This window comes from Ailuropoda melanoleuca, chromosome 3, assembly GCF_002007445.2.
Source record: "Ailuropoda melanoleuca isolate Jingjing chromosome 3, ASM200744v2, whole genome shotgun sequence".
Lineage (NCBI taxonomy): Eukaryota > Metazoa > Chordata > Mammalia > Carnivora > Ursidae > Ailuropoda > Ailuropoda melanoleuca.
Genome location: NC_048220.1, coordinates 141641022 through 141657829, shown reverse-complemented (window position 1 = coordinate 141657829; position 16808 = coordinate 141641022). Strand labels below are relative to the sequence as shown.

The following is a 16808-nucleotide window of genomic DNA, read 5'->3' as shown; positions in this document are numbered from 1 at the left end:
GAATCGTCGATGACATCAGCTCTGTGCTGTGTTTCCTTCCTTGTCAGATAAGGAAAGTGAGTTCCCTGGGGGACCTCATGCATGGCCGCTTCACACCTGTGTGCACTTGGAACCTGTCTGAGGCCCCGAAGTAATTCCCAGCTCGCGGGTGGCTCGAGAGGATGGCTCATCCCTGCCCGCAGGAGCCAGAGCCGGGACCCCGGCCGCCTGCAGCCCTGTAGGAAAAGGAACGTGTGCTCCGTCCCGGAGCCTCTCTAGCTCACTGCCACCGACCGCTCCAGGCCCCAGAGCCACAGACCCACGTCAGGGGTCTTTGGTTTTCGCTCAGGGTCCCGCGATCCCCGCACATCATTAGATATGTTTTCTCTAGCTGCTGAGTTTGCTCAGGAGGGTAGAGCGACACAGGCTGAATCTGAAATTGGGGGCATCGGACCAGTGAGACGGTCCCTGACTCGGTCGCTTCATTCTGCACAGCTGTGGGCTGCACGGTGCTCTGTACGGAGGGAACGGCACATAGCTGTCCTTGGTTGTCACTTGCCATATTTTACTGCCAGGTTGTGTCGCTTGAGTTAAATATAGGGAGAGCTTCACGAGCTGCCACTGTAAGTCTGGAGGATTAAAAGCTTTTGGGGACCCCCGTCGGGCACCGTGCCATCAGGGCGGCCCGACGTGGCTGCTCAAAGGCAGCCTGCGGCAGGCAGGCTTTGCTCTGTCTTGGTGAAGATCAAACGGTGGGTGTAGGAGATCCTGCTGGTTACGAGCTTCCTGGGAAAACCCTGAATGCACAACAGAGCTCACCGCACAGGGCTGAACAAGAAAGAGAATCACTAAACCCCCGTCTCACAGTCCTGAGCGCCCCCACCGTGAGTCTCCGTAAGGGACGATTATGGTTTTGGGGTTTTCCCCCCAAAACTCCTAACAAGTTTACTGTAAGGAGACTCGTTTGAGTGCATAAACCATAGTAAATTCCTGCCTCGTCCTTCTGACTTCCTGACAGGTTGGCTGCCCACCTTCTCCTGTCCCCATCAGACCCTTCCGTCCTTGCCTGACCGTCCCCGGACAGAAAAAACCATTCCCCACCCTAGCGATGGGTAATCCTGGCCTCAGAATCCCAGGCCAGCCAGGCTGCTGTTGCTCGGCCTTCTGCTACTAGGCAGTGATGGCATGTGTGCTGTTTGACGGCACAGATCCTGTCAAGGACCTCTGGCGTCAGGGCCAAGTAGATGCCCCCTGAGTGAGCGCTCTCTCTCCTTAAGCCTTCCCGAGGGGGAGGTCCAGCTCTTATGGAACGTGCAGGCCCTGGAGAGGGATCTTTTCTGCTGGATTCCAGGCCAGGCATGACAGCGTGCCGCCAACACGGGGGACCGTGAGAGAGCCCTGCACCCAAGAGCAAGGCTTCTCGAAGGGAAGGGATGCCTGCCCCGCCTGCTACACATGCAGCTTCCCTGCACCTTCTGGGCCCTGCTTGGTGGCTGAGAGCACAGGTCCAGTGCCAGCCCTGGCACTTCTGAGCTGTGGGACCCAGGCCTCCATGCTCTCAGAGGCTAGGACTGATTTTAAAAGCAATAATTCATGCAAAGCTCTCAGAGTGGTGCCTGGCGTGCAGTCAACACTCAATTTCAGTTATCTTGTAAGCAAATATCCCAGATTCATGCAAAACTTCAGAATCACTGCCCACTGGAATTTATTAATAGCTTCAAGAAAGTCTTCTTCCCCGGCCCTTTACGTGGCCCAAAGAGGATGGAGAGCAAACCCCAGTGTAATCCCTTTGCCCTCGACTGTGGCAGCTCGTCCTTCCCAGCTCTTCCTCTGGGGGGTGGGCTGAGACCCTGGGTTACTTTTAGAGCTGGTGTGGGGTTGGGGACAGGAGTATGCCTTTCCGTTCCACTGTAAGCATTACCAAGGCATGGTTTTCTGGAACAGTCCTTGGGAACATGACACGTGACCTCAGCCAGGACCGATGTTTGCAAAGAGCCTTCCAACTCTTTTTGATTCTCTAGCCCACCACATGGATATTGAGAGGAAATGAATTTCCCTTCAGAGGTAAAGAATGATTTAATCACAATAACAATCCCCGAAAGCCTTGATTTCTATGAAAGCTTCCCTCTGCCTGTGCTCCCGGCGTGTGGGCCGAGCTCGGGTGGTGTCTGCAGGCGCCTCTTCCTTCCCTCGGGCCTTTGTTTGGCTTAGCACTTCTGCAAGCTGCTCCGTCCTGCAGCTGCCCAGGGTCTTGGCCAGATCCGGGCAACAGGCCGTTCAGGCTCGGGGAGAGAGCTCTGTGCGCCCGGGCCCGAGCCCGTGAAACTGCTGTGTTGTAGCAGAAACGTTTCAAGAGGCCTCTTGAGCAGACCTCAAAGCCGGCTTTCATCCCTTGTTGACAAGACTACATTTTGTCACGGAATGGCCCCTTTGCCGAGTCTTCAGGTGGTGAGGACGGTGTGTGATACTGAGCCGGGCAGCCTCATGGCGGAAGAGCTGAGGCTTGATCAGAACAGGACCCAGATGTCCTTATGGAGATTCACAAGGTGCGCAAACAGTACCGTCCTTCCCAGCTGCGAGCCCCCCGCCACCACCCCGTCCAGCCAGACCCCTCAACTGTGTTCCTCGTAGAGTCAGGCTGGAATGCCGCCCAGCTTGCGAGAGATGCTTTTGTGCTAGTTACTTGACTCCCCTGAATAAATTAGGGCATTAGGTGACAACTGGGGACACAGGTGTTACATGGGTAGCACCTAGGTTAACTGGGGGTGGGGGGGGTGGGAGGTCCTCCTTGCTACAGAATGAATCAGTAAGAGAGAGCACTGGGAGTTTGGAAACTGAGCGCTAGTGGCAGTTCTGAACACTTTCTAGGATACCAAGCAGACATGTCCACACCTGGGCCTAAGCAGCGCCAATCACGCTTTTTTCTTGTGTTCTCTTTACTTGCTCTCTCTCTCCAGCCAAACCTGAGCTCCTTAGAGCAGGGTTTGTGGATCCTAACATGTGGCATGAAGCCTAGCATGCAGCGGGCCCCCAGGAGGGAGTGTGTGTCTGTGTGTGTGTGCATGCACTTGCGTGTGTGCACACGTGCAGACGCACGCACCAGATGCTAAAGTGAATTTCAGCCTGTGACACATAAGCGGGAGCTCCCGTGTTCCAGAGGGAGCACTAAACCGTTTTTTCATTTACTAATGCCCTTCCTGTAAACTGGCGGCATGATTCTCAGCCCCTCCCTCGCAGGAAGCATAGGAATGGGCAGGAGCTGGAGGCTGGAGGCTGGAAGAGGGGTGCCAGCAGAACATAGTGAGAGGTCAGCCCCCCAGGGATCTTCCCTTCACCTCTAGCCTTGTGCGTGAGCCAGAACGTGCCATGTGTACCCTATGCCGGGGCCACTGAGTGGTGTCCTGCAGAAAACACGTACCTCTGGGGGACACAATGACAGGCAGGTCCCTGACAAGTGGAAAATGCAGAGGGCAGGGACTAATTGAAGTGTCTGGGCCGAGAGAGCTGGGGCTACAGGTGGGAATGTAACTCTCAGGGCTTGTGAGGGCCAAGGATGCTGAACGTTGCTCAGGGACAGAGCAAGAGAAAGACAGCTGGCACAGGGTTCTTTGAGATGCTGTTCTGCAGAGCCACTGGGAGGGGTGAACAGGCCCCGGCAGAGAAGCTGTGAGAATAGCCAGAGAGCCTGGGGCAGAGAGTGGTCACAAGCAGGAGGGAGTGTATCGTCCACAGCAAGGGAACCTCAGGTGGGGTGATCAGTGATGGAGGAAGCGACAGAGAGTCTTCAAATAACCCATGGCAATGTCCGCCAGGCGTGAGTGCCCCAGGAGCGTGGTAGAGTCAATGGAGCACTTTCCTGCTCCATCAGACGCTTCCTTCTCTCCCCGGCCTGCACCCCTGGGGTCTGGAAAGCCTGTCTAAGCAAGTTGGGGAGGGTCAGAGTAGAAGCATGAGTAGAGAGAGTAGAAGCCAGTCATACCCCTTGCCCCCCGCCCCCACAGACCTCCCCCTGCAGCAGGCCCACGCTGCCAAAGGAGAAGAGCCCCACGTCCAGCCAGGTTCCGAATTTTGACCGCTCGTTGGGCTGGGCATTGTAATTATTGACAAGAGGACTTGAATCACCCAAGAGTGACAGAAAGGGTCACGGGGTTGTCCCAAGTCCTTGTCCAGGGTTGGGTTGGGTAGGAGAAGAATGGGTGTCACTCAGCAGACTGAAAGGGGCAGTGGGCACAGAGATGCTGATGTTTTGTGATTATTTTTTAATTACTTGATCTTGTTTGACCGAGTGGTGACGTGTGAGCAAGTGTTGAAATGACACCCGAGCTCGTTTCTGACTCCAAAGCCCGGTGACACCTTCCAGCAGCAGCATGCCCAACGAGAGTCGCCCATCCTCGACTTGGAATTCCAGAATCTCCTCAGACGCAGCCCACTTGCCCTAACCCCACGCCCAGATCCTCTGGAAATATGAGACCAGCCCAGGCCATCAACCAGGCAGCTTGTGGTCCTCTCCGGCCCCAAACCCAACCCAAAGACCTGAGGGAACGTCTCATGCATTTAGGGTATGAGTCAAAGCCCTGAACATTTCACTGGCTCCAGAGAACTTATGAAGTTTCTCATTTTGAAGTTTCCCTGTTTCACGAGAATAGTCCTTGAGCCTTGACTCAGGGACAGCGGGGCCAGAGGTCCATGCTCATCCTTGGTGTTTCCCCAAAGCCTCCAAGTGACTGATCTGTAGAAAGAGTGGGTGAGTGGTTTGCAGGCCAAGCCCCCAGCAGCACTCACCACCTGCAGTGCGCCCGACCAGGGCTCCAGAGATGAGCCCTGGCCCGAAGGCCAGCCGGGAGCCTTGGTGTGTCACCCAGCTGCCCTGACCTTCCATTCCCTCATTTAGCCTGTGATTCATAATCCAGTCTGCACAGCAGAAGAACCCGTGGACCTTTTTCAAAACATGCACATGCTTGGAGCCAACCCCAGGTGACATTTGGTCAGAGGAGGACCCATTGGTGACTGTCCCATGCATTCCTATTTGAGGACAGTGGAATGAGATAACATGCCAGACTCCTTCCAATAGATAAACCTTGTTTTATTAGACTCCAAACCAGTGCAGTTTAAAGGGACCCTCATCCAGACTGCCAGTCGGTTCAGTCTTGTGTTTCATTGTCTCCCATTTCCGCATGCCCTTAAAGACCTTGGCGGAGAGGACAGAGGTAAAGTCACACAACCTGCATGTGGTTGGAGGTCCACGCTGCCCCTGAATCGGAACAGCATGGTCTGTGGTCATGGGGAGACGCAGGTCACGTGTAAAGTGGAGTGTTTATAAGAGTCAAGTGTGCCTCGGACTTGGTAACTGCGACCTTGGGCAAGTAATGTAGCCGCCCTCTGCCTCAGTCTCCCCTTCTGTACATTGAGAATCATAGCAGCAGCCTCATAGGACTATAGTCAGGGGCAAGGTAATGAAGCCTGTGGCGTGTTCAGGCAGCAGGCGCCGAGTCAGTGCTGATCACTCCCGGCCTTCCTCTTACCATCATCCTTGCTCCCCAGAAGGTCACTCTGGCCAGTGTCAGCAGACAGCAGGGACAGAAAACATTTCTTTGTCCTGCAGATGTACTTCTTTTCCTGAAGAGCAGGGAAGTCGGTGGGATGTATACTTCTTTTATAAAACTGGCATTTTGAACTGGGACAGGGGTTTTCTGTCCCCTGTCCCCTGACCCCCCGGCTTCGTCAGCATTACTAGAACCTAAGCTTACAGTCACATGTGCCCCACGTTGCCTTCCCAGGTTATGAATGTTCACAAAAGCAACTTCTCAGAGAGACAAAGTACAGGTCCGCACAATGAGCCAGCTCGGCCATGTTGAGAGCCGAGTAGAAAAGAAAAACCTTGATTCCATTGTTCAGGTATTTTGTGAAGATTGTGAGGCAGGAACGGAAGGCATGGCAGGGTGGCCCTGAGAACAGGAAGCCAACATGAGTCTGGCATTCTCAAGAAGTGGTTGTGACCTTCATGGGTCACCATTGTCCTGATGTGTTTGTTATGAGGCCTCAGTGGGGGGAGAAGAGTTCTTCTGAGAAGCTCCAACCCTTGGAGTTACAGGGCTGTTGAAGTGCTCTCTGCCTGCTGAGGGATTCATCTGGGTGCCCCAGAGAGCACAGCTCACTATAACGTCCATGCGGAGTGGATTCCCTCACCCTGACAGGCACACAGGAAGCCCTGGCCACCAGCATTCTTTCTCCACTTTGAGGTCGGCCGTCTTGTTTAACAGAGCACTCCTCACGGTCCTGGGTGGAGGGGGTGTTTCCCACACCGCACTGCACCCACCATGGCACCTGGCCTTCGTGCCTGTGTCGTGTCACCTGCGGGCCCTGATGAGCCAGCATCAGTGGGAGGACAGCTCCTCACACCCAGGACCAGCCCCTGTGCCCACATAACAACCCTTCCTTTCTGAAACTGCCACTGAACTTGAGGTTGTATGTTGAAAACATTATGGAAACACCTTAAAATTGTATTGACAAGACATTGTAATTTTATTCATGTCTATGGATGAAGAACTGTGAGCCTCTTTCTATTTAAAAACAAAATGCTACCTTAAATAAACAGTGTTGGTGTTTGATTCTGTATGAATGAGTAACCTGGAGAGTTTCACTGGATCTTTCCGGTGTACTTGAGAAGTACCTTGATGGGTTTCATCGGCTCCTTTCTGGAGACACTAAAGAATAAAATGCATAAGGATCTCAATGCAAAGGATATAGCCATCACAAATCATTTTAGGCCATTATAGTAGTTTGGGAGATCATTTTGTTTGCCTTCAATTGCTTAAAGGATACTTCTTTCGTAAGTCAGAAGCCTACGATCTCTTGTCATGGTCTAAGGTAGAGATGGCAGAGAGGATTTTACTGGAAGGACACCTCCTCTTAGCTGATAGTGGCAGTGGAGGCACTGTGTTGAGGGTTCAGAGCCTGCATCCTGCTCCTTAGACACCTTCACCTGCCATCAATGGCCAGGGTCTGGAATGGGCTCACAGCTGGTATGGGGGAGGTGGAGTGGGGCACTGGGTGATTTCTTCACCGGTTCTGGCATAAAGAAACACCTGCCTTAAGAGTGTGTTTGTTGAAAATGTTTCCTAGTGCTCAGCTCCTCCTTTTCTCCTGGGCAGGAGTTATACCACCAGTCCTATGACTGTGTCTGCGTCATGTTTGCCTCTATTCCGGATTTCAAAGAATTCTACACAGAATCAGATGTGAACAAGGAGGGCTTGGAGTGCCTTCGGCTCCTGAATGAGATCATCGCCGACTTTGATGATGTAGGTACTTAAGAGTTATCTTGACAGGTAGGGGTAGCCCCCGCCCCACACTTCGACATTCTTGTGGCCACTGCATCTGAAGTTAGTCCAGTCTTGTGGCATATCTTAAAATATGTCTTTTGGCGTAATTTGCGGTGGCTGGCTAAAAAGTAAAGCCTTTTGCTCTCTTACGGTCAATGACTAATTTAGGAGAGAGAAATATATTTAATTTGTGAGATAGTATGAGCCCTAGGAACAAGTACCAGAATCAATATCAATGAAATGTCTTTCCAGTGTGCTCATGAATTTTCTCAAAAGGCTTGAGCTCCAAGGAAAATGCTTGCTTATCTCTTGATATAAAAAGAGATAATGAATGTATTTATCATAGTAGATTATTGGCATGTCTATCTCAGCACGCTGCAAGGTCAGATATCAACTTGAACTGTGCAGGGATGACATGCTTTATTATTGAAAAAGCAGTCTGTATGAGGGATAATATATTTTAGAAGGGACAAAATATATGTTTCAGAATTTGAAATAGGTGTCATTTTTCAATTTCCAATATTCTGCCCACATAGAGAATAATGTGTTTTCTGGTAAGAACAAACATGCCTGTGGCTTTAAGGATGTTGCTGCTGCATCATTCTTCCAGATATCAAGCAAAATATAGCAAATTGACACACATGAACATAGGCTCATCAGGATCCGCGGAACTTTGAAATTCGGTGATGAAATCATTGTTGTTATAGGATGGTTTCAGGCCAGCCTTCTAAATGTCTTGTGTGACCTGTGCATTTCTCTGCTCCCACCACCGTGACCATGAGGTTGACTCGAGACTTACGGTGAAGTCATGGCAAGTAGAGATTCCCATGGGTATGCCTGAAAGCAGGACTACCAGCAAAGGGTCGAGATCTTCCCAGGCTTCCGTTGGTGCCGTTGCCCTCCTGAGCAGATATAGACAGAACCTTTCAGAGTTCCCTTCCCTTCCTCACTCCACCCCTTCTCTTTCCTACAGCTTCTGCTCTTATTTTTACCTATTCTCCATCCCACCTCAAGTCCTAACGTACTTGGATGGGGAGGAGGCCTGTAAGAAGCTGGTAACCGGTACCAGAAACTGGGACAAGAAACAATTGGGAGCCATTCTAGATCATTATTCCCTTAATATCTAAAGCTCAGAGGCAAAAGCCAATTCTCAGCACTATAATTGGTCATAAATCACCCTCCCTGTGCAGGGAAGACCTCCCTCACTGAATCAGACGTTTGTGTTTATGCCTTTCAAACCCAGAGTTGGGAAATTTATTTGAGGCCATTGTCACTTGCATCATAATTTATCTTAGTTCCTTCACTAGCAGATTTTAAAAGGTAAATCATGTTAATTGGAAGTAAACCATTATACTGCATTTCCTTTCAAGGACACACTCTTTGTGGATCATATAACGTGTTCTTTCTCAACAAAGCCTAAGGTCAAGGTGTGAGTAAGCAGGGGTTGAAATAAGTCATATTCCCATTACTGGGAACTAGAGTTTGAGACTGTCTCTAGAACGTGCACCCAGTCCAGTCACTGAATGCTTGTCATTGCTTCACAGCTGCTGTCCAAGCCGAAGTTCAGTGGAGTTGAAAAGATCAAGACCATCGGCAGCACATACATGGCGGCGACCGGTCTGAGCGCCGTGCCCAGCCAGGAGCACGCCCAGGTACAGACGTATCGGCCACGCAACAGCACACCGAGCCTCAGCTCCACACACAGATCCTCCCTGGGGCCCAGGCAGGCATGCACTGACTCGTAGGCTGTGCTGGGTGTACAGCCTAAAGCTCACTGATAAGACCTTATGAGAAAACGATGAGAATCCAGAGGCTTCTGAGGGTCTGTTCACAGAACTCCTTTCTCTGGTCATCAGGGGTAGGAAAAAACAACCAGTCTGGTAGCTGCTTGACACCAGAAAAATACACAAGAAAGTAGATTAGAGCTGTTTATTTTAGGATGACTCATTGAAAGATGGCTCCTGGTCTTTTGATTAAAAACAGTGTGGTCAAAAACCAAGCTAACCCCCTAGAAATGTGGTTGAAAAGGTGGTTTGGGCAAAACTGAGTATCTCCATTCAGTTGACTATAGTTTTGAGGGTGTTTTCTGTTATGTCGTGTTTTGTTTCTGTGTGCGTGTGTATGTGTGTGTGTGTGTGTGTGTGTGCATGTGTGTGTATAGATATGCTATGTAGCTTGTGGCTCAATAAACAGGACCCCCCCCCTTCCTTTCAGGACAGTGGGCTCCCTGACAGCACCAGGACAGGTTTGCTTTGACGCAGAGGGGGTGGGTGCAACTCCGAGGAACAGAGCTTACCAGAACACAGCTTGCTGTAGGCAGGCCGACTCCTCCCAAGAAGAGAAGGGCTGAGCCCATATGCTCTGCTCCGTCTTCCACACCCACCTCCCACAGACTGACGGAGGGAGAGGGACCGAGACACAGCAGCGTGCTAAGCAGTGCTCCCTCTGCACTTCCTCCTCAGTATTCATGGGCAGAGACTGGAACGTGAATCATCTCACTCAGTTAGCGCTAGCAGTTTTCCGAGTGAATGGGGTAATATGTATTCCATTTGCTCTTCTCCTTGGGTGTTTGCTTCCAGATTATTATTTTTTAATGGGTAGGCATTACTTTAGTAATAAGGAAAAGTGAAATAAATGAGCAATAAAAGAAACCTTAGGGGAATCTTACCTTGAGTTCTGAACAGTGCCTTCCCAAGCCATCTTGGTGCCAGAGGTGAAAGGCGAAATGTGCAGCCCTGTATACATGGTATTGTGTATTTTTAATGGTTAGATTTTTATTGACAGAACATTAAAGTATTGGAAAAACTTGGAAAATTGTGAAATAGAGGTATGAAAATATATAGTATTATTTTAATTTTTTTTAAAAATAATTACTTATTTGACAGAGCACAAGCAAGGGGAGCAGCGGGCAGAGGGAGAAGGAGAAGCAGGCTTCCCGCTGAGCAGGGAGCCCTACACACGGCTCGATCCCAGGACCCTGGCATCATGACCTGGGCCAAAGGCAGACGCTTCACTGACTGAGCCACCCAGGCGCCCCAACATTATTTTAATTTTAAGTACCTTTTAAGTACCTTAATTACACCAAAAACAGAACTAATGATTATTTTAATTTCTTGGCTTTGATGGAAGCAGACTTATACTTATGGGTACCTTTAATGTTATGGGAAAAGTTAACCATTAAAAAAATAACATAAAGCCTTATGTATCAGAAGGGACATTTCTCCTCTTGCCTCAGGCTGTGAGGTGTTTGGCACTTACTGTCTTAGTCAGCTGGGACCGCCGTAACCAGCCCCACAGGCTCAGGGGCTCAGGGAGCCAACATGGATTGTCTCATGGTGCTGGAGGCTGCAAGGCCAGGAAACCTGGGCTGGTGAGCTCTCTCTTCCCGCTGGTAGATGGCCCCCTTCTGACTGTGTCCTCACATGGCAAGGAGAGAGAATGAGATCTTGGGGGGAGGGTTTTAAGGCTTCAAGATAGGAATTTGGGCAGGTTACAATTCATTCCACATACTTACCTTTATTTAAAATGTTGATATTTTAGTTCATTCTGTATTTTTCTGCATTATTTTTTATTTTCAAACTACTGTGTGAGGATGTCATTTATCATGATCGTTGTGCTTTTTGGTGCCTCCCGAAATTCTGTGCCCGAGGGGAGTCCCCCAGTCACCTCACCTAATCCTAGCCCTGCTTCTGAGGCCTCTCCAGCCGATCTCCCCTGGTGAGCCATCCAGGGAACTTGACCTGTCTGCACCCACTCCAGATCTTAGGTCATGGATAGCCACTTATCAATCCCTTGGCGGGGCCCCAGAGCAGAGATTCTCAGAGACGCTGCCATGTGAAGACCCGTTCAGCATTGGGTGTGTGGGGTGGGCATTTCCCCCATTGTCCCCTAAAACCGAACGTGTTGGACTCTGCCTGCTCCAGACCCTCCCTGGCTCTTCAACCAGTGTCTGTCCCTTCTCTCAGCACACTCTGTGGACCGAGAGAACGCATCCAACACCTTTACTCTTCACCTCCCCCTTCCTCCCGCACCCTCACCAACACTGACACCAGAAATCCCACTCTTGAAGACCAGGAAGCACTTCCACATTCCAGAATCCAAGTCAGGGTGTGTGCTCCCAGCACTCGTTCTCGGGGCCCAGTCTGTGGCCTCTGATTGAGCTGGTGGTCACCTTCACCTAGAAGCCCCTCCTCCTTAGCTTCCAGTCCTTCACTCTGCTGCCTGCTGCCTGTGGTCCCTGTCTGGGGGACCCAGTTGTGTTCTTTCCCTGACACCTCCTCTCCGTCAGGGGCCTCACCTAAGACTTGACCCATGATCCATCCCCTCTGTTAGTCAGTCCCTGCAAACACCGTCATCAGCTATCCTGACCATGGGGCCAGGCCTACATTCCCAGCTCTCCATGGACAGCCAGTTTCCGATACCCTCATCTTCTGATGTGGTGTGCCCCAAAATGCCTAGCAGGGGGTGCTGTGCGCAGAGAGGACCTGGGTTTGTTCCGTGGAGGATGGAACAGGGGCCCAGTGTACTGCCCAGAACAGTGTTTCGTTTCCTTCCCTCTGTTTTACAGACCTGCTCCTCCTGCTGTAACCCGTCTCCTTTTCCCTGTGATGTTCGTAAACACTTACTAGATGCCTCCTGAGTCCGCTTTTAACAAGCCTAAGAGACCCCCCAACAGCCATCCACGTTACTCATGGAGAAGGAGACACAGCACAGCAGTGAAGTAACTGGCCCACGGTCACAGACAGGACAAGCAGCGACAGCAGGGCTGCCCGCTCCGGGCCAGGGCTCACCTGCTGGTCCGGAGCTCTGATCCGTCAGCTCCGTCACGAGCCCCTCCCGCACCGTGTTCACATCTGCACCAAGTTCATATCTGCACCATTCCGTCCCTGCTGCGTCCTACCTGACCTTGGCACACCTTTCCTGTCCCACGTGCCCCATCCCCCCTGCCCTCATCCATCGCAGACACCAAACGGGCCTTCTTAGCTACCCGTAAGCTGCTCCTGACTTTCTAGTCACCACTCTGTTCATAAGTGACTATTTACCGTATGGTAGAGTGCAAAGAGTGTGACTTTCAAGTGAGACCACTCATGACTTACTATAATAGCTAAGCTTTCTACACTCCAGTTTCCTTACATAAAATGGTGAGATACCCATTTCATAAGGCTACTGGGTAGACTGCATTAATATGCAAAACACTCCATGGCCAGAGCAGGTAATAAAAATGCTAATAGCCATAATAATACAGTTGTGACTTGTACGCTTTTTGCATATTGATACCATTGCTCCCTCCGATAGAACAGATATAAGGGTTTGGGACATAAATGCAATAGGATAGGTCGTCACGTCCATGCGGGGAGTTTACCCAGTATGAGCTATTTTTATGTAGGGCGTTTAATCAGATCTTGGTAAGGTCATCCTAGAAATACTTCGAAGTGCAGTGCAAGTCTTCCGCAAGGAAAGTGCGTTACGTTTGATTGGGGTGGGGGCATAATGCACTTGATATACACATTGATGTGGATATGTTATTTTTATAAGAAACAAACGTCTCTCCTGCCCTTTGTAACGTACCTGCAACCTACCCACTTGTTTTTCAACCAGAGACATTCAATTTGCAAAATATATCGGGTTTATCAAGGATTAATGTGCTTTTCTTAAATTCAAGAACAGGCAAAGTTATCTGGATAAAAGCCTTTTGAAATTTAGTTCGCATTCGTACCTCCCCATTTTCTCCGTGGGAGCAGCAGACGTACGCACGGGGAGCGCAGCACACAGCAGCGTGTCCACACCTCGCCCCAGCAGGGCTCTCACGTCTGCCTTTGTTTCGCTTCATTTGTGTTTTTTAAATGAAACAGCGCGTTCTCATTTGAAGCTTGAAGACAACATGACTAAATGGTTGGTTGCATTATGCGTAACTGACTGTTGTTTTCAGAAGAAGCAGGCACTTGTCAGAAAGTGAAACGTTAGACGGAGAACGGGCTGGCGTTCTAACCCCACTCACACCTCCGTGAACACGCGCTGAGAAACACATGAGCTGTGACGGAAGCCGGCGGCTAGCAGGCCTTCCCTTCGCTGCCGGTTCCCCCACCCCTGCCCCACTCCTGCTTCCAGGCCTCACAGCTGCAAAGCCTCCTGCCTGTTCCTTGCCATGGCCTTCACACTGGAAGCCGTGAGAGCAAATTGTGGTTACAAGTATGTTTTTCTTGACTTACAGAGTATTATTTTTAGAAAAAGGACATTTTACTTAAAAAAAAAAAAAATCATTTTCAGCTTCTCCTGAAAACTGGTGGCTTATCTACTTGATCTTCGTCCCTGATGACAAGAACCAGCAGCTCGGACAGAGAAGCAGCTGCTGCATCAGACCTGGGGTGTTCTCCGCACCCTGCACACCACGGCAGTGGCCTCTTCCCTCCGCTGCACCCCGGAGCCCCATCCCTCGGCCTCCCAGGGGCTCCACAGGCCCTGTCCTGGAGGAAGTCCATCCTTCATGCCCTAATCAGTGATCGGGGTTTCTCTGGTCTTAGCAGTCGTGTACATGGTTCTGATCTTTTTCAAACAAATATTATTAAGAACTTAGATAGTTGAACCCAAAATACAGGGATGCAAACTTTCATTCAAAGTCCTGCTTTGATCATATTATTGCCGCCATAAGCCTGACCTCTAGCTCTTCTTCGCAATCTCAAGTAGGTCGATATCCATAGCCAGCGACACTTTGAGAAGAAATAATTTGTAGTACCAGAAACAATTGAGGGGAGGGAGAAGCAGAGAAGCAGGGGGTGGCGGGAAGATCTTACTCTTCGCCGGGTAGGAGGACTGTCATTTTATAAAGCATTTGTAGTCTTACTCTCTTTTAAATTATTCTATTTAATAATTTGTTTTATGTAAAAACTACCTGATTTTAAGAACATTTGAAGGTAAATGTAGTAGCGTATTTTATTTGTTAAATCTGCACAAATGCAGCAGCAGACCCAGGGCTGTAGGTTGAGGATAGTTCCTAAGCACCACCTTTTGCTCCATCTGGCTCTTGCCAAGTTTGCCCTGTAGAGATGCCGCGGCCAAATAGCACAGCGTTTCTCCTTTATTCGGCTCCCTCCGTCCCCCCCCATCAGACCCCAGCTCCGTGGGATCCACCCACGAGATTCCTATACTCGCCTCCCCAGTGCACGAACAACACGAGCTTCCAGCAAGGCAATGAGCAATAAGCATTTCCCACCCACCGTTCCCGGACTCAGGTTAATGGCTCCAGCTCCGGCTCGGCTGTTCTAGATTTTACTTAGCTAGAAGGACGTCCAGCAGATGTTTCCTTTCCCCACTNTCTGGACTCGGGTTAATGGCTCCAGCTCCGGCTCGGCTGTTCTAGATTTTACTTAGCTAGAAGGACGTCCAGCAGATGTTTCCTTTCCCCACTATGGCAGGTGCCAGGTACTTGCTGATGACTGCCCTCCGGAGTTCACAGTCTGGGAAAGGCGTGTGCGCAAACAGTTTCAGTGCTGGGTGACACGGAGAGTGGGAATACTGGGGACAGTCAGCCCCGGCTGCCCTAACTAACTGCCAGAGACTGGGGGACACACATTTGTTTCTCACAGTCCTGAGGCTGGCGTATCCAAGACCAAGGCAGCAGCAGGTCAGGTGTCTGGTGAGGACCCTCGTGCTGGGTTGCCGATGGCTGTCTTCTCGCTGGGTGTCACATGAGAGAGGAAGCAAGCTCTCCGCAGCCCCTCCTGGGAAGGGCACTGCCCCACTCGTGAGGGCTCCCCCACATGACCTAACCACCTCCCAATGGCCCACCTCCTAGTCCGCCACACTGGGCATCAGGCTTCAACATAGGAATTTTCAGGGGACACAAACATTCGGTCCATAGTGAGGGACGCTGCCAAATTGACTAGGAAGGAAGGGAGGAGTCACTCTGAGACCTTGTGCCACGGTTTCGTAGTAGGTAAAGCACACTTTGAGACGAATAACCATCGTTTCCTTTACTGGAGAAGGAGAAAGTAGTTCGGTCTCTGCTGTGTATTTTTGTACAGACGCCAGAGCTCCCATGATGTGTTGTCAGCAGAGAAATGTCTTCTACTTTCATGCTGCTGACAGGAAGCTGAAGACTGAAAGAAGTGAAACCATCGCTCTTCACGAAATATACTGCGAATCTCAACAACTCGGGTAATGTCAGACACTCGGGTCATTGTCAAAGCCGTACGACTCTGTAGGACGCTCCGTGCGTGCACAGGGAGAAAGTTCTAAACTGGTGCGTGAGACGATTTCTGACACTTTCCTCCTAGATGCTTTTTGTGTCAAGCAGAGTGACATGCTTATCTAAACCACCATAAAAGAGACGAAGTCAATCCTGAGCCCCAGGGATCCAGGCTGAGTTCATTTCACCTTGCCCACAACCCTGGGAGATAGCTGGTTATTGTCCCATCACAGATGAGGAAACCGACGCCCAGAGAAGTTAAGTGATTCAGCCAACGCCACACAGCTGATGGTTAAAGGACCTGGGGCTGAACCCAAGGTTGCCCGACTCAAAGGTATCAGCAGTCATTTGCGGAAACGTCCTACCTTCAGACCAGTAACAGAGTGTAAACCACGGTCCTGGGAAAATAAAGCAAGAGGTGAGTGGCAGAAGTGAGCCCTGGAAGGTGGACTTAGGAGGGGAGGGGGCACAGAAGACCAGGCTGCCAGCATCTCAGGCTTCTGATTTAGGGATTTGCAATTGATGATGCCATTGGCAAAGCAGAACAGTCAAGAATAAGAGCGGTCTTGTGGGAGATGAAATGATAATACTAGTTTGGGATACACAGTTTGAGTGTCACTGCGATATCTAAGTACAATTGCAGCAACCACATGGCTAGTTCCAGAGCCATCAATGAGCAGTTCCTGAGGATAGCTCCCGGTCAGCTGAATATCTCCTGGACTCACTATCCAGCAAGACGATGGGGGAGAACTGCTCACCTGTTTGTCTACGTGGTCGTGCATTTTTTACGTAAATCTATCGCTGAGGAAGCTCACAAAAATGAATGCAATGCGAAAGGTTTTAAAATTAATAAACTAAAGTGGGTGGAAAGTCAAAGATGCAATGAGAAGATGAGGATNGATGAGAAGATAAGGATGCAAACAGCCAAGTTCCGACCACGTTCTAGATGTGCGCAAGGAGGGGGCTGGATGGCTGCTAAGACGGGACCTGGAGTCAGGCACCTGGTTTGCCGCTGACACAATTTATGAACCATCCAGGGTCTCCCTTTCGCCATCTGCATAATGGGGGTGAAGACGGGAAGTCCTTCATGGGACTTACTGTGAGGATTAAATCACACACGCACACACTATTGCTATTAATTGTTCGGAAATTTCCAGCAGCCAGCACAGGTGTGGTGTCCCGGTGTTCATGGGGACGATCGTGTCACCCATTCATTAATATATCTGAAAACCAGGCCTGTCAGGTACGAGCCCTTATAACCATGACGAAGGGTCTGCAGTGAGCTGTGTGCTTGGTAACTAACTGCCTCTTGGAAAATGGTTTGT

General features: G+C 50.3%; 1 protein-coding gene across 1 annotated transcript in view; it reads left to right on the top strand.

Moving 5' to 3' along the window:
* The window catches only part of ADCY2 (adenylate cyclase 2), a 396485-nt gene that overhangs the window by 366476 nt on the left and 13201 nt on the right, over window positions 1-16808 (top strand). The window contains exons 20-21 of the mRNA XM_034657099.1: window positions 7131-7277; window positions 8843-8950. Coding sequence (XP_034512990.1) covers window positions 7131-7277; window positions 8843-8950 — 255 coding nt within the window. The remainder of the gene's footprint in view (window positions 1-7130; window positions 7278-8842; window positions 8951-16808) is intronic.